We start from the raw sequence: 21469 nt of genomic DNA, 5'->3' as shown, positions 1-21469 counted from the left end.
TGACTTTAACCTATAGATTTTTGTTCTTGAGTGGTGTTTGTTTACATGGTACATGGTTTGTGTGTTCTTCACTAAAAGTAGGTCATTAGGCAATCATTTTAAATAGCTGAGGCTGCACTTAAAATACATGTTTTAAATTGTTTCGAAAATTGTCGATCAGTTGGAATTTTTTAATAATTAATATGCTTTTTTTATGTCGTCCAACTCTACTTAATAATTATAATTGTTAAAAAAAACAAACGGTGTTTTTCCCAATTTTACTGTGTGAAAAACATTAAGTGAGAAGACTTACAGCTTGTTCATGCTAACTCAATTCTTGACAGGTTGCTGAAAACACACAAATTCTGCACATCTGACCCTGGAGGAACAATCCTTCAATGTTTACCTGAGTAGATCTGATTTAGCTGTACCAAGTGTATAAACTTTTCTCCTTTCAATACAAATGGCTTCAATGTTCGAAAATAGCGTGACTGTGGTTCAGTGAGGAGAGCGGTCATCCCACAATCGGGATGTTGTGAGTTCGATCCCTGTCTGCATGTTCAAGTGTCCTTGGGCAAGACACTTGACCCTGCATTACCCCAGTGTTGTACGTTGCTTTGGACAAAAGCGTCTGCTAAATAAAATTGTAGAATTGTAGAGAAACAAGTCAGAATGGTGTAATTCCTTAAACTGATATCACTGGAGAGTCAGAACACAACCAAACCTCAAATTCAGCCTAATCGCAGTAACAAAACCAAAAGTCAAATTTAATTGAATCAAAAATGTTCTGTAGTGATGTAGTGACTCATTGTTTTCCCTGTTCTGAAGGTAGTGAGGTGGCGAGGGAACTCCTGAGCTGGGCGTTGGGTGAATAGCTATGGACGATGGTGGGTTGGTGGTAGGGCTGCAACTAACGGTTATTTTCATAATCGATTAATCGGACGATTACTTAAACGATTAATCGACTAATCGGATAATGACAAATTTTTGCAGTTTCCTTTACAATTTTGCTTCAAGTTGCTTTAGGTATTATCTAAACAACAATAAAGACCATAAAAGCGTTTTTCCTTCAGTAATATTTTATTACAACTTTTTTCTTTCTTGAATCACTGTGAAAACTGTAAGTACAATAACAGACGTATTTGCATGTTGTTCAAGATATTTTTTTCTTCATCTGACCAATGATATCACAGCATGACAAATTAAAAAAAAAAGAGAACAGACATGTGCAATATGTAAACAGTGAGCGCTGCACAGAAAGTTTGTGTGCCGTGAAGGTTTTATTGTTCCATCTTGTGCTGACATCCTGGATAAGCTTGTGATTGTGAGTTCATCTGATGCTGTTTAGCCTTCAGTTTAGTGTCGGCCTGCTCATCTGTGGAAGTATTCCACTCTGCTCCTTGAATCTCCTCAAGCTCTGCTGATGGCGTTATCTTTGAAGGCACTGTTTACTCTGAGCTGGAGTGTGTGCCCAGTGCAGCGGACAGAGGCCCACCCATGCTTCTCTTCCAGCAGACGCATAGCTACTATGTTGGCCCCATTATCGTGAACTACAGCTGTAATTTTGGGCAAGATGTTGAATTTGATTATGATCTCCTCCATCCACGTCGCTGTTTTCTGCAGTATGTCTTTCCTCCAGGGACATGGTGGCCAGGTTGAGCGTCTTCATTTCCCAGTCTTTGGTTATGAAATGGCAAGAAACTCCAAGGTATGACTCCCTGGCACAGCTGATCCACACATCAGCAGTCAGCACCATGGAGGTGACCTCTTCTAACATCTCCTTTACCTTAGAAGAGAGGGGTGATTTTAGTAAAAATGTTAAAGGCGGAGACAAAATTAAACAATTCTGTTAAGATTTGCCTCATTGCAGACATTTAAGTTATCAGTATTAACTCATCAGTAAATTAATATATTAATCAGCAAGCATTTTAGTATATAGTTTTAGTACTTTATTCTGTTATGAAATAGATTTGCTCAAATTATTGTGTGTGTCTGTGTGCTAATTATAAACTTACCTTCTGAAAGGTTGCCTGATATTTTTCTTCCATCAGCCAGGTGAAGTGGGTTCTTGATGGCAGGATGTATTCAGAGTTGAACGTCTCCACCATTTCTTTAAACCCGTCGTCGTCAACCATGCTGAGAGGCGTCATGTCTTTCACCATCATGTTGAGGATAGCTTGTGTGTAGATGACGGCTTGTTGTGGACTACATGTCGACTGCTTTTGTACAAAGGCATCCATGGCACCTCTGCTTCTTTTGAGACTGCGTAAATGTGATGAAAGGAAAATGTCAAGATAATTTGTTACATATCTCTAAGCTAGGCATTGTATTTATTACACATACATATCACACACATACACACACATAGTATTTCTGCCCCAGACCGGATCAGCAACATACTAAGTGAATTGTTTACGTTCATGTATTCATGTTTCATAGACCACTTTAGAGCAGGTAAGCCGTTTAAAAGACTGGAACCGACAAGTACAGAACATAAAAAAGAACCCGGTTTTCTACAGAGGGAAATGTGGTAAATAGAAGTTAATTATAACTAAGGATCGACCAATTATTGGCCTGGCCGATAATATCGGCCGATATTGGGCATTTTTCTAATAATCAGCATCGGCCTTTTTTTCCACCAATATCCGATAAAAATTTTTTTTACCGTATTTCCCGCACTATAAGGTGCACCTAAAAGCCTCTAATTGTCTCAAAGCTCAACTGTCTGCCTTATATTTCGGTGCGCCTTTTTTTTCAGAAAATACGGTAATAAAGACCACCCGGTCGTCAGTCTGTTGTCTTGACTACGGCTCCCATAATGCATTGTGATGTGATCACATGAGCAAACAACTTCTGCTTGCTTGTAGCTAAGCTAGCCAGTTCCAAAGAACGGCAAACATGAAGCTTGAGGCAGATTCTCCGCCTCTAACCCGTCAGTCACCAGAACCACAGTTTGTCCTCCAGTCTCCCAACCGGAGAGAGCACGGCGCGCGGCTGCACAGCCGCGAGGAGCGGCCCGACGCCGGCGGACGGCCCGCTCGCCGGGACGCCAGGAGCGGTCGGCCGGCAGCGGTCAACCGGCAGCGGATTACAGTCCAGTCGGCCCCACGCATCTTCCGCCACGCACTCACGCCACACATTGAAAACTGAAAAAAAAATGACCGGTAAATGTGTCTGGTGCTGCTGTGGAACCGGGAGGAATCAAACGCACGCCTGTCACAGACCGACCGCTGATTTTTTTTTTTTCCAGTTTTCAATGTGTGGCGTGAGTGCGTGACAGAAGACGCCGGGCCGAGTCGGTCGGGGCGACCGGGGGTCGACTGGTTACCGTGCCGAGAACAGACTGCCTGCCGAAAAATGACTCCCCCACGGGGGCGCGCATCGATTAGTGATAACATTGATTTTAACATATTTTTTAGCGTTGCAGTAGCCTACAACTTTAGTTCAACCAGGATTCTCCATTGTTTTTTATTATTATTTTTTATTCCTACAGTACAGGACATACAGGGGACAACATACAAGAAAATGAAGGGAAGAGTTGTGTTATCAGCAGCGGCAGAGAGTTGAATGCTACATTTTGATGCCAAAATGTTCATTTTTGCTGCAAATGAATATCGGTTCAACATATCGGTTATCGGTTTCCATAAGTACCAATAATTGGCATCGGCATCGGCCCTAAAAAAGCCATATCGGTCGATCCTTAATTATAACTATTAAAAGCCAAGACTTAGACTACAGGTTACCGCATGCAGGAAAGCTAAAGCTAAAGCTAGCTTACCGAGGCGACTCTTCGTGCATCTCCAGCAGGCCGACGTGCTTTCTCCGCCCGTCTCTTTCATGGAGGTGGTTAGTTGTTGCAGCCCTAGTTGGTGGACCTGGCTCCATAAGACAATCAGCTGAGTGAGTTAGTGAACGTGACAGCAGCATTTCAGAGCAGAAGATGTGCTGTCCACCCTGTCTGGTTGGACTTTTGGCTGACCACCCTGATTAAGTTAGCAGGCATCTGTCACCTTAACCTGAACTGAACGCACACTTGGTGAACTTTGAAAAAGAGGTGATAGCAGGATGTGTTTTCATACCACATGCGCTGTCAGGTATCTCAGGAGAGCTGTCGTCTGGAAACCTGCATCCACCCAGTGTCACCAAATTCGACAGCGGCCGTTTTCCAGTTATCTCGGCCATTAAATTCTGAAAATGAAAGCTGGTTGGAGCTGCTCTGCTTTGACTTGTTTTCAGCTTAGCTTGATAGAAGGTGCTTTTCAGTGCTTTCCATCATTTTTTTAATTTGCTCCCCTAACTTCTCATGGACCTCATGAAGTAGGTCATGATTGTGGACTTCACAACCATCAAGCTTTTCTACTTTTAAAATGCCTGAAAGCATTTCCTGTTTCTTGGACTGATCAGGTGAGCATTGCTGCCGCCGTCTTGTTCTGTGGCTCAGTTGGTAGAGTGGTCATCTCACAGCTGGGAGTTTGGTTGTTTGATACCATCTCCCCCATCCATATGCCGAAGTATCGTTGAGCAAGACACTGAAACCCTACCTGCTCTTAGTGGATGGATTGAGTCTCGTGCATGGCAGGTGCGTCAACTGGTGTGTGAGTGTGGATTGCAGTGTTATACTTTGAGTTCTGGTCAAGCAGTGTAAAAAACACTATATAAGTGTGTGTAGTCAATTTACTTAAATTTTTTTTTTTTTTCTGAACATTAGTTAAAGGCTTATTGAGAATGTGTTATATATGTATGCTGTTCCATCTGAACCGGTTATTGTTATAGGTAGCTGTGGATTTAAAAAGTCAACTGCATCTCCCATTGGGCTGGAAACAGTCTGACTCAAGCTTGTAGCATTTGAGAGATGTTTGGTCTCATCGTCACATTGACTCTGCTTTCAGGCTGCAGCAGGGTCAGCATTACAGAAGCCATCTTTTCAAGCGACTCTTGGACCGGCGCTGTTTCAGTAAAGTCCAGAGTTTAGTTTTGCTGCTTTCGCCATGACACAGCCACACCACATGCCAGCTTTGGCGGGGCACCTGTTTTTTATTTATTTTTTGTGTTTTGTTTTATTGCTGTCACGTGCACATCTGCAGTTTCCACTAGTTAAATATTATCCTTTTTCAACAGACTTTTTTTTTTTTTTAAAATGACCCAATTCTCTATGCTTTGTTTGAAAAGTTGCAGTTTGACTTGGAAAAGCTGGAACATTGTGTATAGTGAATGCAAATGAGAGAGTGCTGAATGCTGCTCGCTCACCTGTTGTTTCTCTTTTTTGGCAGTAAACGGGAAGAATTAGTTGTTACTTTATCCCTAAATGAAATTGCAGTTCTCCTTTGACTGTGTGAAATGCATTACACGTCCTTAACTGTGGAAACTGTTTACATAAGTTATTTAGTTAAGATAGACCTCATTTTGGGATTACAATGAATGAATGAATTAACAAACTTTATCTTTTTTTAAATATAAAGATGTGATATCATTATGCATGAAACAACATTTTAAAAGGAATGGGAGGAAGCACCATTTAAAAAACAAAATAACAAAAAAAATCCCAAACTTTCTTCGTCACTTTACTTCTTCTTCTCACATGTGGAAATTCTTTTAGCACAGCAGCTACATATTGTACAAAGATACTAACAGTAAGATAAAAGAATAGTAGAAAATTAATAAAAATATTAAATAGTATGGAAGTGAATATGGTGTAAAAATGAAATAAAAATGTATTGGCCCAAAATGCTTTTTCATTTTGGGCCAATCATTTTAATTTCAGACTCAAAATTAAAATGAATTACAACAATCCAAACTGCATTTTCATTTCGTGTCCGCCCTGCAAAAAAATGTCCTAAATTTCAATTGACTTTGCAATCTGAGCTGCAGAGGAGAAGTGGTGTCAGTGAACATGTGTCCCAGGATCAGTGCTCTGTACAACCTGTAAGTCAGCAGCTGTAGTTACCTGTGGCTCACTGGTACAGCGTATGTCTTTTTTTTTCACCTATGTTCAAAGCCATTTACTCATCATGTAAGGGTGTGATATTCAGCCTCCTGGTGCCTGCAATTCCATGTCATTTTTTCAGTTTTTATCTGGTTTTTATGATCAGCTGCTATTTTACTGCTGGTCATTTATACGGAAAGAACCAAATGGTAGTTCTAGGGTTGGGCGATATGAACAAAATCTTATATCACGGTATCAGAAATTTCCTATCACGGTAACGGTATATATCACGTATTATTTTTCCCATGTAAATTCAGATAATTGCGTAAAAATATCTAAACTCTCAAATTTGCTCATTTTCCTCTTATTTTTTTTAGACTCCGGTTTATATAAGTTCAATTATTGAAAAAAAAAATCACAACATGAAAGAAAAAAAACCTGAGTTTTTAGCGTCACTCCCAGAGCCGCTCGTCTCTGTGTCCGCCATGGCTAGCACCTCTACTGGATTCGCTGGTGTTGTTCGAGCGCACCCTGTGCTTACCGACCAATGAAACACAGCGAACAAACCCGCAGGACGTCGGGACACGCTGTGAAAATGCACAAACGCACCCAAACAATTGCGCTCCAGCTGTCCTGTTAGCGAGTGCAGACGACTGTCCACTGACTCAGAGAGCTGCAGCAGACATCTGCTCTCTCTCCGGTATAAATGGTATTGCAAATTTTCCACAGGTATTAAACTTTTACACCGTCACACGGTATTATACCGTCATACCGCGCACCCTAGTTGTTACAAAGATAACAAATAATTCAGTATTTTATGACACTTTAATATCAGGAATTGTGTGGAGGAAGCATTACATGAATTTTGAACTTTAAATTAATCAAAAGTAGTAAACTTCTCGGAAATAAAGTTGAATTCTTTTATTAATATGAATTGATACGTTTACATTCAATGCCCCCTCAGTGTCAGAGTTGTTATTGCCAATCTAACTATAGGTTGTAGTGCAAGGTAAAACATTTTTTGTAAACATCTTTAAAAACAACAACAAAAAAGTAATTGCAAAAGATTGATTATTGTAAATATGCATATTATTATGGCGAGTGCTCTCACAGTGCTCATGTGAATCATGTGCAATGCCAGAAGGAAATCACCTGCTGTCTCCCTTCTGCAAATTAAACTTCCCCCTGACTGCTAGCACATATTTTTTTTTATTGCCAGTAAATGCACAGACTCAGCCATCCTTATATCCCAAATGTGATTGGTCAAAGTCTCTACATTATCGCAGCTTCTTGAACAATCTTGTCCCATTCCAACACAGTTCATAGGCGTAAAGGTCAATTTTAGTCAGTAATGAGATGAACACTTCAATCTTGTCCATACAGCACTATAGTTCCTTGAATGGCACTTTTGCATAAAGCAGTTCTAGCAATACTCGGCTCAACTCGACTCAGTTTTGGTTGTTTTCCATCACAATAGAACTCCACCTGGGCATGGGTGGAGTGGTCATAGCAGGGCGACCCGAAACTCCAGTAGCGTCATTTGTTGTGCGACGCCCCCTAAGCTCCTGCTGAATTCTGTCGCTGGCCCCCAGACAAAGAATTGTCTGCATCTCACTGTTGCTGCATGGGGTGATTTCTGTGCATCTCTGATCGTTTTTGTTGTTGGATTGTGCTTGTGGGGTTGACGTTTTCGGCTCAACTCGGCTTATATGAAACCGCGGCCAAGTAGGTACTAGAAAAAACGACTGGTATCAGGAACTAGCACGTAACAAAAAGCCTGAAAAAGGAGGTGAGTCCAACCAAGTGGGTGCTTGTGGGAAAAGCCATAAGTTCATGTGGAGCGTATGAAGTTGTCGATAACTGGAGTCGCTGAGTAGGGAAAAGTGGTTAGAATCATTTGTATGGCTGGTGTGCAGTATTTTTTTGGAAGTTTGTGAAAATGTTTTGTTTCTCTTGTTGTAGCACCAACTCCACACCCTGTCTTGCAAACACTTTTTTCTGTTTAGGCGTCTGTTTCCTCAGATCCTAAGTAGTCCCAATCATTGACGTGCCGTGTTTCTGAATATATCTCTATGACTCACATCACTCTCCTCGCTTGTTTGTTGGTGGGCAATGGGCACATAATTCGTGTGTGTGCGTGTGTGCGTGCGTGTGTGCGCGTGTGCGTGTGTGTGTGTGTGGTGTGTGTGTGTGTGTGGTGTGTGTGTGTGTACACACACAGCCTATGTGTTTTTTTCTGTATTTGGAAGTGGAGCAAATTTTATTAGAAGCTTCACACAGAATGCATGTGATTTAATATGCACTTTAACTCACCCCTTTTCAAGTGTTCACGCTTTTCAAATATGAAAAAAAAGCATTATCATCATACATGAAAAACTCACCGGAGACATGCATGGGATTTTTCTTAATTGAAATAACTTGTGTGATTTCGTACAGCCGATTTGTTGGAAGGTTTTGGAGGGGTTTCAGCATTTCAGACAGCAAGACTTTTAACAAATTTTATTTGGGGTGTAGTGATGACTGGCCTTGCCTACTTATTCCTCATTGCACATGATGTGATTAGAAGTTTAGAAGTAGGTTCAAGTCATTTGATTTAGACATGGTCTTTCAAAAATAACAATGAACTCTTTGAATGAGGTCCCTGTGTACAAGGACACTTTTCAACGTTTGGTTATATTCTTTTCTTCCTTTTTTTATGATCCTTAAGCATTAAATATTGGAATGTGCTTTTTGTGCTCTCCCCTCCAGGTTTACCTGCAGTCATTTTTGGATGAGATGGCGAGTGTTGTGCCTCAGGACACAATGTCGGCTCTTCACCCTACCACAGCCACGCCCCCTGATGTGTTACCAGCTTCTCCTCGAGGCCTCGGCTCCATTGCAGCCCAAGACCAGATTGTCACTAAGGAGCCAGCAATAGCTGAAACACCCGAAGTCGCCGTAACATCGGAACACAATGCTGCTCCGGCTCTTACTCCAGCTCAGCCTACAGACCCGAGTGTGGGTGCAGAGCTCCACTTGGGGTCTGAACTGGTTTCTGGCCCCCTACTGGCGCCGGTGCCTCCAGCCACTGCCATGAACGCCAGCTGTAAGATCATGACTTTCAGACCCACCATGGAGGAGTTTAAAGACTTCGCTAAATACATGGTCTATATGGAAAGTCAAGGAGCTCATCGTGCTGGGTTGGCTAAGGTGAGGACACACACTACACACATGTACAGACACACACAGGCTTCACACGGGACTCACAGGATTCTTTGTTTATCTTTAACCCCAGAAGCTGCTACTCTGGATTGTTGAAAATAATGTGAGGGAGTCTTCCCTCATGTACCTAGTAACAACAGTTAACTGATATGAGCACATATCCTTATGTGCCTAATTGTCTGTGCTTTTGTCCCAAAAGCTTACATGCGTCTGTTGTTGTGTACAAATAAACAGAATACATATAATAATTTTAAGTAACAAGCAGAACAGTAGAGAAAAAAACTATGTACAGCATAGCTTTAAAGTTCTAAAAAAAGAAAAAAACTGATCAAAAACAAAGAATAGAGCACAAGAGCTGTAAATACTGATAATCTAGAGCAGCGTGGTGTCGTGGCCTTTTGCAGTACAACACTGCCATCTACTGGATAAAATAGTGTACATAGTCTGCCAGACAATTGACCACACTGGTTGCAGAGCCATGAAAGTATGCTTGCATAATTAAAGATACATTAAGGTGCTTTATTTGTCATTATACACTGACTGTACAACGAAATTCATCCTCGGCATTTAAAGCTGTGGTAATTACGTTTTTTTTTTCTTGTTTTAGAGTAAATTTAGCTTTACTGTCATACAGTGTGATGTAATAGTAGTCATTTAGTTCAAAAACTGTCATCGGTGAGCTCTCTCAGCCTTATAAATAAGCATTTTACCCTGGCGAAACCCGGAAGACGAAGTCGCCTTGTCTTAGAACGGTCCGGGTTCTGATCCGCCAATCAAATTTCGAGGTGAGGAGGTGCGGCTTAGCACAGGCGAAGCCAGCCCCCAGCTTCCTCTACTAAAGAGTGTACGCGCTCCTCCACGGCCTGACCCGCGACCAGCCCCCGTCCACCACGGCCTCTACTCGCCCTGACACCGCTTGTTGATGGTTGCTCCATAACAGCGCCGTCTTCCTATTCATAACATAGAAGTAAGCTTTGAGGCCTGCGTTCGTATCTCCTCTTTTATTTAAACAATATATCGGTATTACAAACAGTCCATATTAGCTTAAGCAAACAGCATTTAAATAAGCATGTATTTAAAAGACGCGTACCGGGGATGAAGCCATTTTTGCTTACAAAATTAGTGAAAGAATCCAAAATTCACAATCTCGTGCGGAGAGGGAGGAAGAGGACTATGTGAGAAGAACGGGGCGTGGTTTACAGTTCAAATCCAGAGAATTAGGTAGATGAACCCATCTTTTGATGCCACTGAAGCATTCCGTAAGGAGCAGTGGGCAGCTGCCAAGAGCGCCCAGCTAATGGTCAGAATCACCTGACTGGAGGGTTGACCTATCGTGCATGTTATCGGTTGATGGGGGAAACCGGAGATCCCGGAGGAAACCCATCCAGACACGGGGAGGAACATGCAAACTCCACAAATCGTAAATCGATAAGATAATGTTAAATGATGCTTCACAATAAAACAAAGTGGTGCTGGTGCTGAACTGGCCTCCCTGCAGGGAACTCTTTTCACCAATAGAAACGAATAGTCCCATCAACAAAGGCCCGGCCATCAACATATTGCTTGTGTTCTTTTGGGAGTGAAATGTTTACTTTTTTATTTACATTCAATACAGCTTCCCAACCTTGTGCGAATGGTGGAAATAAAAACTTTGAATGCCCTCTGCGTAATAAAAATGTCCAAAGTAAAGCTCAGTGTGATCTTAGTGCATCCAAATGTTTTTTTTTTCTTCTTGTTCTGTAGGTAATCCCTCCAGATGGATGGAAGCCACGCCGGTCCTACGACACTATTGAGGACATGGTGATTCCAGCTCCCATCATGCAGGTGGTGACTGGTCAGTCAGGGTTGTTCACTCAGTACAACATTCAGAAGAAGTCCATGACAGTGAGTGAATACCGCAAGCTGGCAAACAGCAAGAAGTAAGTAGTGATTTTTGTTTTTTTCTTTCTGAATGTAAGCTGTTTCGTTTAAGTCTTTGTGTTTCACAATAATTGATGCACTCCTCTGAGATATTTGTGTTTTTTAAACAAGGACACATGCTTGTTAACAAGAACGTTTGTCTTTTCCCACAACAGCCAATACTTATACTCTAACTAAGCACATTTGAGGATTATAATATTATTGAAGTTGAGAAATAAATACATCTCCGCCAGTGTCACTGCAGTGTGAAATCACTTTTAATTATTTTACCATATTACATTTGAAAATTCACACGTTAAAAAAAAAAGCAACTGAGACGACCATGTTTAATGTATTACAGCAGCGACACAGTTTTCAAACCAACTCTGATTATATCATTTTACAGGTACTGCACGCCGCGCCACAAAGACTTTGATGACCTGGAGAGGAAATACTGGAAGAACCTGACATTTGTATCTCCTATTTATGGCGCTGATGTTAGTGGATCCATATATGATGAGGTGTGTTTCATGAGTGTATTGGAGTTGTTGTTATAATAATGATAATAACATAGTAACAATGACAATAACAATGATAGGACTATTGTGCCGTTTGTACAAATGAGGAATGATTAAAATACATGTTTTCTGTCCAGGATGTTCATGAATGGAACATCGGCCATCTCAACACTGCTGCTGGATATGGTGGAGCAGGAGTGCGGCATCGTGATTGAAGGCTTACAACACCCCTATTTATATTTTGGGCATGTGGAAGACCACCTTCGCCTGGCACACTGAGGACATGGACTCTACAGCATCAACTATCTGCATTTTGGACAGCCAAGTCCTGGTCAGTCAGTTTTTTCTTTCTTGAAGCCTTCGGTGCAGCAGCAGAATGATTGCTGGTGTTTTTCAGCCGTTAACGGCTGCGACTATATGGAGGGTTGATTTCATGATTGGTTGGAGTTTGTGACGCCATTCTCAACAGAGTTCTACAGATTTCTTCACCAGAATTGGCTCAAACACTCAAAGATCACTGGAACACTGGATCACACTCTAAGCAGCCGTTAAATAGATTTCAGATGAAGTAATTTAATTGCTGTATGTGAAGAAATTCTTTACATACAGTAATAAGATAACAGCCATCTGCCTGTTAATGGGCACGTGGTGTCATACATTTTGTCAGCAGCACCACCTGGTGGCCAGATTATGCAAGACACCAAACGTAATCCCTTCACCTCTGGGTGAAATAGACCAGCCTTTATGCATACGGCCATCTCTGATGAGCATTTGTCTCATTTCTTTGAAATATCTACCTCAAAAAACAATTACTCCTGTCATAGGTTAGTTCAGCCCATGCATCATTATACAAGACACATCAGAATGGACTTCAGTAGATGATTCTTATTGAGATACTTATTAAGAATTATTCCAAACTAAACATTGAAGCACTTGTAGCTCACTGCAGAATCACTCAGTGCACACTGACTGTATAGTATTTTTTCAGTCTCAGGTTCATGCAGAAAGTCTCGTCAACCTGCCATTGTTGGACATACAGGACCAACTTCCTTTTTAACGTGACACCAATAAGCTGTCATAATGTAGAAAACAGTAGATGTCCCCAATTGTGACCTACATTTTTAGACAGTGAGAATCAGTACACAGTGTTGAAGTGGAAACTGCTGCGAATTCTCCTAGTCTTCACACTGAATTTTAGCAATGAAGACTGTGGAAGTGATTCACAGCTGTGCAGCCAAGTGATTTGTCATATTTGCATACTAGTATGCTGGCAGTAGTAAGACGATATATTTTTTGAATTCATAGAAGAACTTTGCTCCCTCTCTACCTCCAGTGTTTGCTTTTATATATAAATGCTTGATCAAAAACATTTCTTCTGTCAAACAATACTGGTTGATCTGCAGCTACATGTAGCATATCTAGACCTTAATTTAAGAAAACAAACCAAAGCTCATTATTTTTACTGAGTCTGATATGCAGTAGAAGTAGAGAGCAGACACACAAAAGGTGACTGGGAGTCATTTCTGCATCATTGTTGCATATGCGCCTCAACTTTCTGTCACACACCTTGGAGGTTCAGAGTTCCAGAGAAAAAAACCTACTTTTTTTTTTCTCCTTTTCTGCCCTTTATTTGGATCTGTTTCATTTTTTTGCTTCACCTCCACATTGTTTTCCATTGCTACCACTGCAGGAGGGGAGCACAATCCACACAACTGTCAGAAATACAGTATTACCCTCGGTGTGAGAGCGCGTTAGTTTCTTTTTCTGTTTGCACCTTTCTTCCAACTGTGCTTCTCCTGCACCTTCCTCTGCTTTCTCGTCCAATTCCTGGAGCTTTTTTTGGTAACTGTATGTGTTCTGCTTCCCTTCTCTTTGATTTTGATCTAATTTAAATCATCATCTAGTTTTCACACATATCCTCAACAGTGGGTCTAAGTCACTACCCCTCTGTCTGTGTGGTGTGTGCGTGTGTGCATGCGTGCGCACTGCCGTGCGTGCGTGTGCGAGGAGATGAAAATGATGTTCATTAAGCTGGAGGACAGCTGGTGTTGGCACCGCTGTGCATGTAGTACTTTTCTTTGGTCTGGATACCACCAGCGGAAAACGTGTGGCCATAACTTGACACCGCCTTGTATCGAGTAATCGGCACGTGTAAGTTATGTTCTGAGCGATGCACACCAAAATCTTCACTGTCATATGCACAGTTTAGTATGGAGCTGCATCATTGGCAGGTAAATGTGTGCTTCTGTTTAGTAAAAACTCACAAAGTAGTGACACAGCAGTGACATTATGCTGAAAACAGCAGTAACTTGATGTGTTTTTTTCTGTTAAGGTTCTTTTAATTGACATACTTGCTCTATTATGTGAGCTTTGGCGCCATCTACGTGTTGTACTAAAGACACTCATTTTCCAGCTGTGTGTCTGTTAAATATCGCACTCTTGTTTGCACCCATACAGTAATGTGAATAATTCTCATACAAATTCTCTGTTGAACTTTGGAATTTTCATTACACTTAATGTGTTTTTTTTATGTGGGATCTTACAATCTACCCTGTGAAAACCGTACCTGGCATATTGATTGTTCTTTAATGAAATCAAACACAAACTCACCATGTTAAACTGGTGGTTCAGTCCAACATGCACAACCTTCAATGTCTTGCATTGCTTGTTCCTGAATTTTGTAGTCTTTACATCATTCCTCCCTAATTGGCTCCCAGGAGGTTTAAGAACAGCTTCTTCTTTTTCTCTCTTTTTTTTACCATTTAAACAGCTTTTCTTCTTTCTCCCACTCTTCACTCTGTTGAGTATTCGACCGGGCTTGTTCTTTCTCCTGTGACCTCTGCCTCTCACTTGAGCTATCATCAAGCCCTTTCACCTTCATTTTTCCCCCCGCTGGAACCGAATCATTTCACTTTTGTACTTGTGTGGTGGGGTAATTACAGGCTGTTAAACAAGAGCGTGCCCCTTTAAAACACACACACAAGCTCCCTTTATCTTTCTCTTCCTCTCCTCTCATAGTGCAGCGGTTTGTGAAATTAACTCCATTCCCCCTGCACTCTGCTCCCATCAAAGTCAGCCTCCTGCCACACACACACACACACACCACACACACACCACACACACACACACACACACACACAATGTGTATAACATCTCAGCCTCAGCTGCCAGTCACTTTTCCTTGTCTTTATTCCTTCAGTATTTTCTTCTCTTTCTTTTCAATGCTGAACCCCTCAATCACCCCTCTTCCTCAACACACAACCGTAGATGCGCTGTCAGATAAAAGACGAGCCTCCGAGCATGTGAAGGAAGGTAGGGAAAAGGCTGACGAAATGGAATAGAAAGGGATATGGTGAAGCATAGCCCAGCTGCAAGTTCCTGGAAACAGGACAGATTTATTATGAATCCATCAGCTCGCAGCCCCCCTCTGTAGTCCAGCAGTTTTCAACCACTCTCATTTGACGGCTCCAGAGGACAGACACAGAGAGCTGAAAAATCTGCATATTAGTTACAAAGTAACTGCAATTCAGACGGTGGACTGGTCGGTTTAGGTTTAGATTCAGTGTTGGAGAGCACGTTCTTTCGCACCACTTGAGAAAACCTGCTTAGGTTTTAGAAAAATTGTCTGCTTTGAGTCTGCTTAGTGGTTTCCTCTGGACGCATCCTGACTCTGTCTGTCTGTAATTGTGTCCACTTTCAGAGGTGATACCTTTCATAAGGCACTTAAGTATTGAATAATTTAATGTGAATTTGTTGCCGTGAAGTAGTTTTCTGTTGTTTAATGACAATATCATTGATCATTTTGGCTACTTACTTACTTTACTGCACAGAAACATCACTGACATATCTAGAAGGAAAGAGAGGAACTTCTTTAGTACATTAAACTTGTCTCAGCTGCAAGTTCTTGTCGCCAAACTTTGCAAAAAAAAAAAAAAAAAAAAAAAACTTTGTTAAACATTCCAACATCAGTATAAATGGCTTTTCACCCTGCAAGGGTCCCAAAGCACTTTGCACTGTATTATCTTATTCACCCATTCACACACCAGTGGAGGCGGCTGCCATCCAAGACACTTGCAATTCAGGGTTCAGTGTCTTGCCCAAGGACACTTCGACATGCATACAGAGACGGGATCGAACGAACAAACCGCCCGATTGAGAGACAACTGCTCTCCCCACTGAGCCACAGCCACCCCAATCAGTATGCCCAAAACATGTTAGGATATTTCAGTAAGAACTTTATAAAGTTATAATTCATCATGGTCACAATACAACAGTTAATTAATTACACAGTATTCCTCTGGACTAAAGAAAATATTAGTTTCCATGACATTGCAACGATAGTAAAAAAAAAAAAAAAGAATACACAAAGAAGGAAAATATTACAACCACCTCACCAATTATTTAACATTTCACCTGTGTTGTACTTGGCGTGACTCCAGTCCCTTGTCCTCGCCAGTAGCTTGCATAGCGGCAGACATATCTTCCCCCAGAAGGCTTCTCATCACTCAGTACTGAATAGCATCACAGCAGAGGGCCTGACCAAATTCCGCACTGTCCCACACCTATAAATATATAATTCTAAGTTGTGTATTTGAATAAATATATGGTTTCATGATGTATGTATGTATTTCTGGATAAATCTCACTAATATATGCTGCCGTGTTTCTAATGCTCTCATGACTCCTTAATTCCCGACTCGCAGGAATGACGTCCCACTGTAGATAAATCATATTCTTCCTCGGAGAGGTGTAAGAGTTCAAGCCTTCATTTGCTGTGTGTTGTTTTATTTGTGTTTCTCGCTCTGCTGCCGGAGTTTCATACGTGTTGCTGCCATGGTAACAGCGGCCTTAGGAGGGAGGGAGCGGGAGATCACACGCTGATCGGCTGATTTGTTTAGTGTTTGTTGCTGGGATAGAAGGGATCATCGGAGGGATGTTCTCTGATGGCGGGTGCTTCACAATTTTGTGCACATTTACACAAAAAGCAGCTTGCAAAGAGCGTGAAACACTTTGAAGGGATACTTTAACACTAGCAGATATAAACTCAGTTTCTTCATTCCTGACTCTTGAAGATCATTGTTGATTTCATCTTCAGTTCAATCTGTAGCTCTGACGCAATTAGGCTTTCTTCACAAACACTGTAGCCTGTTGTGGACTCCACTGCACTTATTGTTGTAGTCCGTTGTATCTTTCAGATGTGGCACTGTCTTGATATATCTTTAGACTTGTTGTCTCCGTAATGAGAGCAGTGGGAGTATTTATTCCAGAAGCTGTTAACTGTTTGAGTTGCATTTCCTTAAAACAGCGATGCTGTTGCACATGTACATGTTGTGTGACACTTGCTTTTGTAATTTGAAAGGGTTCAAACTGTTTGCCGACAATAGAAAACTATCAATGCAAGACAGTAACTGTGGTGTAATTGGCACCCACTGATAGGTTAAGATACTATGTCAAAAAGTTAATGAGGCAGAGCGATGCATATGCAGAGACAAAGTCTTGAGTGCTATATCTGGTCACATTGGCACTTACGATAATGCCTTTCGGCAATTACGAGTCAGGTTTGTAATGAAAAACCATAACCCAAGGTCAGATTAGAGCTGAAGTATATGCAAAGTTTTCAGCTATCTCTGAAGGATAATGGAAACCACCAGGACTCAGAAGTTATTACTTTTTTATTGTCCTTGGTCTTATAGCCACAGGACAAATTACAACTCGTATAACGTGATTCATTTTTATCATCTCACTCATTGCCCATTATGTTTGGGTGCAAACTGCAGGAATTAGAAGTGTGGTCACACTCTCTCAGAAAGATTATGGTCTTCATGTCATGACAGAGTTACAGACATTAATTGCATTTATTTCCCTCCCAAAAAATTATTTTCACTAAAATGTAATAACTTGAACACAACTTCATAGTTTTATTGACAGATGTCACATTTCTAACTTTTACTTCCTTACCTCCGCAGTAGTTAAAAAAAAAAAAAACACTTCCTTGATAGTTGTGAAAATAAATATTGATTAAACAGAAGTAGTCTGCATTGATCTGAATGTCTGAGGTGTGGCCTACAGGTGGCAGTGTGGCTCCATCTTCAGTCTCGCCCCTCTGACTGAAATGGAATGTCTTTTTTTTTAAATGCCTCCATTTCTCTATGTCTTGTACTCATTCTTCTCCCGTGTTAAGTGTTGTTGCCTCTCACGTCCCTCCATCTTTGTTCTTACTTTTTCATTGTGTACTCCAGTTTCTCCGCTTGTTTCAAACATCGAGTTGTCGGTCCTTCAGTAGAAGAGGAAAAATGCGTGCTTTGTTTTCACCTGAGGTTGCCTGAGGTCTCTGGAGGTTTATACAGCCCAGAAGAAATAAATGCTGTAATAAAGGGTGTGTAATAACTCCACGAGTGAACAGATTCCAGTTGAATTCATTCCCTCCCACTCAATTCACAAAAAGACCTGCGTTCTACATGTAGCATATGACTTTTAGAGTAATGTGTCATACTCTGACGTACCGAGACTTTATAGAAGTGGGAATGATTCGCTCTCACTTGACGCAACCTTAAAGAAAACACAGCCAGCATATAGTCACTATCATTTAAGCAATTACCCATTGATTTGTGTCAATGTGTGAAGGCGTGGCTTTTTAGACAACACTAGTGTTCGCTTACAAGCTATGCAATCAAATACTTATTCAACTTAGATGTGCTTAATTTTGCACATGCTGTGATAAACCTCAGACACAAGAAAGTAAGCTGAGCAGGAAGTTGTACAACTTAAGTTTTCTTTCCCCTGACCTGCTGTTTGTGCATATTGGTATAATTCATGTTGCACGGGTAAGGGACCAATGTCATTTTCTTTTTTAGTTTTATTTTTATTTTCATCTAGTTTGGATTTTTTTTTTTTCAAACCAGATTACTTTGGATGCACAACTTCTCATGTATATTTCATTACATATAAACGGTGTTTGAGTGGCTGACATGCCAGAGGTTACTCATTTTGGCATAATTTAACAGGTGAATTCACACGCTAAGTGTAAATATTCGAGGCATGGTTAATGGAGCACCTGTTTGCACTAATTTTATTAGCTTTGGCCATGTCAGAGTCCAGTGTTAAAAACTGTCTGCCTATTCCTGCTGTAAGGAGAGAAAACTTCAGCTTCAAAATTTCATTAGTATGTTCAAGCCATTTGTTTATCACATATTTTTTTGCATACCAATTCTCTGTGTCTGTCTGTTTTCTAATATTTGATAAATCATAACTTACATCTCAGGAAAAACCACGGGCCTAGGTGGAGGACATCCCCAGGACCTCTGTCCCCACCCACTCACCCTCCCAACACCCTCCCCACCACCCCAACCGCTCACGACCCCTCCAACTGTAAACACTCCCACACACACACACTCATATGAAGTTCAGAATCACCGACTCCAGCCTTCACTTAAATTTGAACCTTTAACTTGAAAAAGACTTGACATTTCCCCCAAGTCAAAAAAAAACCAAAAAAAAAAAACTTAACAGTCTGCTATTTAAAAGTGTGTCATGGATCAATTAATTTTTCATTTGTTTCCTGTATCAGAATAATGGCAAGGATTCCCTGCAGCTCTGCATCCACCATCTAACAGTCTCCGATCACAGGATAGCGGAGCTTTCTTGAGCTGAGCGTGGTACTTGCAAATTGTTGTATATTTTCATTGCAAAGACTACAAAGCGGCAAACGGAAACATGCAGAACACCTGGACGGTGTAGAACTGATGGAGAGGCAGAACGTTAATCTTTCTTCCACAGTAGTGACACAAAGACCAGTAAGGTGAAGCCCATTAATTTTAGATTCAGTTTACAGGTTGCCCAATTTTGATGGATCGGTAGATTATAATGATAGTGTATGACAGAATCTCTGTATCCACACACATACACGGTCCAAATTTTCCCTGTTTTTTTTTTTTTTTTTTTGTGCTTTTTGTTGCTCTGTGTTATTGCTATTTGGAGCAATCCGTGGTCATTCTGGACCTGGGGCTGGCAACCGCCGGCACTCGTGCCTCCATTGGCACGCTGTAGCATAATCACTGTCAGAGTGACAGAGACTCTCTGTGTGCTTTATTGTTTGAAGTCAGCCGTCCTGGATGGAAGCAGCTCCGCCCGGTCAGTCGCAGGCAGGACATTTATGCACGACATGTCCATATGCGACCTGTCTCTTTGTGTTTGAGTGGCGGCGTGAACTCCTGCCCCGCAGCGCACACTATACCACATTTCCTACAGAGACACCTGTGTGGTGGCAATGCCATTTGCTAAAAAAAAACATTCTAAGGTTAGGTCATGTCAGCCTTCACGGATAGCCGAGTGCTTTGTGTGTCTGAAGAGCGTGAATGTGAATGGCGTCCTGTCTTTGTCAGTAATGATAATGTATTGTGATTCGTCTGTAAGAAAAAAAAAAAAAAGACTCTCTGCTGTTCAAAGTCCAGTGACTGTGGTCTTCATGCATTCAGTGAAATGTCACATTTAGCAGGATCTCTGTAAAGACCCCAAGTCTAATGAAATGTTATCTTTCTGAAAGCATATTTTAGGGCAATGTTGACAGCATTAGCTTATGGCCATGTACCTAATAAAGCGTCCAGTGAGTGTATGCTATAGTATTGAGATTTTATGGACCTTTTTCCCTTTATTTATATGAATACTTTTAATGTATTAAAATAAACCAGCAGCACGGTGAAGCAGTGGTTTGTGCTCTTGCCTCACAGCAAGAAGGTCCTGGGTTCAATTACTGGCCAACTAATTTTTTTTGAGGTATTGTAGTTACTTGTGACTTGGGAAACAGTGATTTTGGTCAAACCTGTGGTTTTGTTTCATTCTGCTCTTCTACCTTAAATTTGTGTTGACATGCGATTTCATTCATTACCAATGGCATGAGAATCTGTGGGAAAAAGGAAGTCCAGTTATGCAAGTGTCGTGTCCATTCAGTTTCTGTTCATGTTCAGTATTGGACTTGGAACATATCCTTTCGATAAAAATTTGAAGCTGCAAGTTGTACCTGCAGAGAAATTGTTTTACTGCTTATGTACATTATAAGGAAAAGCGGAAAGAAAATTTAAAAATCTAAAATGAAAGAAGCTATTGCCACCCCTTTTTTAGGCTTATCTTTTGACGGTGAAAGAATGGAAGAATGCTTAATCTCTAAAGTCTAATATCTAACTTTTGCAGTAGCTTTATTTTCTTGTCGTTTTAATGTTTTCCCATAGTTCTGTCACCCAAAGTTTCTCCTTCATAGTTGAGGCTTCAAGAAAAGTTGTGTTTTCTGTACCAGTCAGTTTTATTGTGATGCAGTGTGTCTGTCCTTCTTTCTTTCTTTCATTGTGCTACATATAAGTGATGTCAGTTTGTTAAAAAGATGAAACTTCATCTAAAACTCCTCCTGTAGTGTGACTGTATTCTTTCACCTCTCATAATATGTGGCAGGCAGGTTGATTGATCTTCATCGGTTGTCACGGTATAAAAGTCAACTCTGACAATCCTGCACTCAATCACAGCATCACGAGTCTTAATCTTTTCTTGTTTCGAATGAGAGCTCTCGGCTTGATTACCATATTGCGTGCTTAAGCGTTTTCTTAGCTGATCACCTGGTTCTCTACTTGCAGGTATGCTGTCCCACCCGAACATGGCAAGAGGCTCGAGCGTCTGGCTCAAGGTAAGCTCAAAGCCGGATGTTCCGCTTTTATATTACAATGCCATATCGGGCGCCGGTCATTCTTGTGTTGAATAACATGCAATAAAGTGGAAAAAGCACATGCTTTAGCTTTTTTTTGAGCAAACACCATGACATTATATACACTTAACCTTTAGACACTGGGCACATTTAAAAGATTCTTACTCGTCAGCTGTTGAATATCAACAGAAATTAAGTCAGCACGTCTCAGCAGTACACCTTTTCATCTCTCCTGGGCACAGCACTGTTTAGAGCTCTACTC

The 21469-nt window shown here is 41.1% G+C and overlaps 1 protein-coding gene across 1 annotated transcript in view; it reads left to right on the top strand.

The window, feature by feature from the left end:
* Positions 1 to 1613: 1613 nt before the first annotated feature.
* The window catches only part of LOC115381571 (lysine-specific demethylase 4B-like), a 46841-nt gene continuing 26985 nt past the window's right edge, over positions 1614 to 21469 (top strand). The window contains 10 exon segments of the mRNA XM_030083049.1: positions 1614 to 1687; positions 8651 to 9091; positions 10847 to 11022; positions 11409 to 11523; positions 11658 to 11693; positions 11695 to 11763; positions 11765 to 11807; positions 11810 to 11845; positions 17304 to 17310; positions 21140 to 21189. Of these exon segments, the coding sequence (XP_029938909.1) occupies positions 1670 to 1687; positions 8651 to 9091; positions 10847 to 11022; positions 11409 to 11523; positions 11658 to 11693; positions 11695 to 11763; positions 11765 to 11807; positions 11810 to 11845; positions 17304 to 17310; positions 21140 to 21189 (991 nt within the window). The 5' untranslated portion in view covers positions 1614 to 1669.

This window comes from Salarias fasciatus, chromosome 23, assembly GCF_902148845.1.
Source record: "Salarias fasciatus chromosome 23, fSalaFa1.1, whole genome shotgun sequence".
In the NCBI taxonomy this organism is placed as follows: domain Eukaryota; kingdom Metazoa; phylum Chordata; class Actinopteri; order Blenniiformes; family Blenniidae; genus Salarias; species Salarias fasciatus.
The sequence above is the reverse complement of the archived record's forward strand: the minus strand, read 5'-3'. Positions and strand labels throughout refer to the sequence as shown.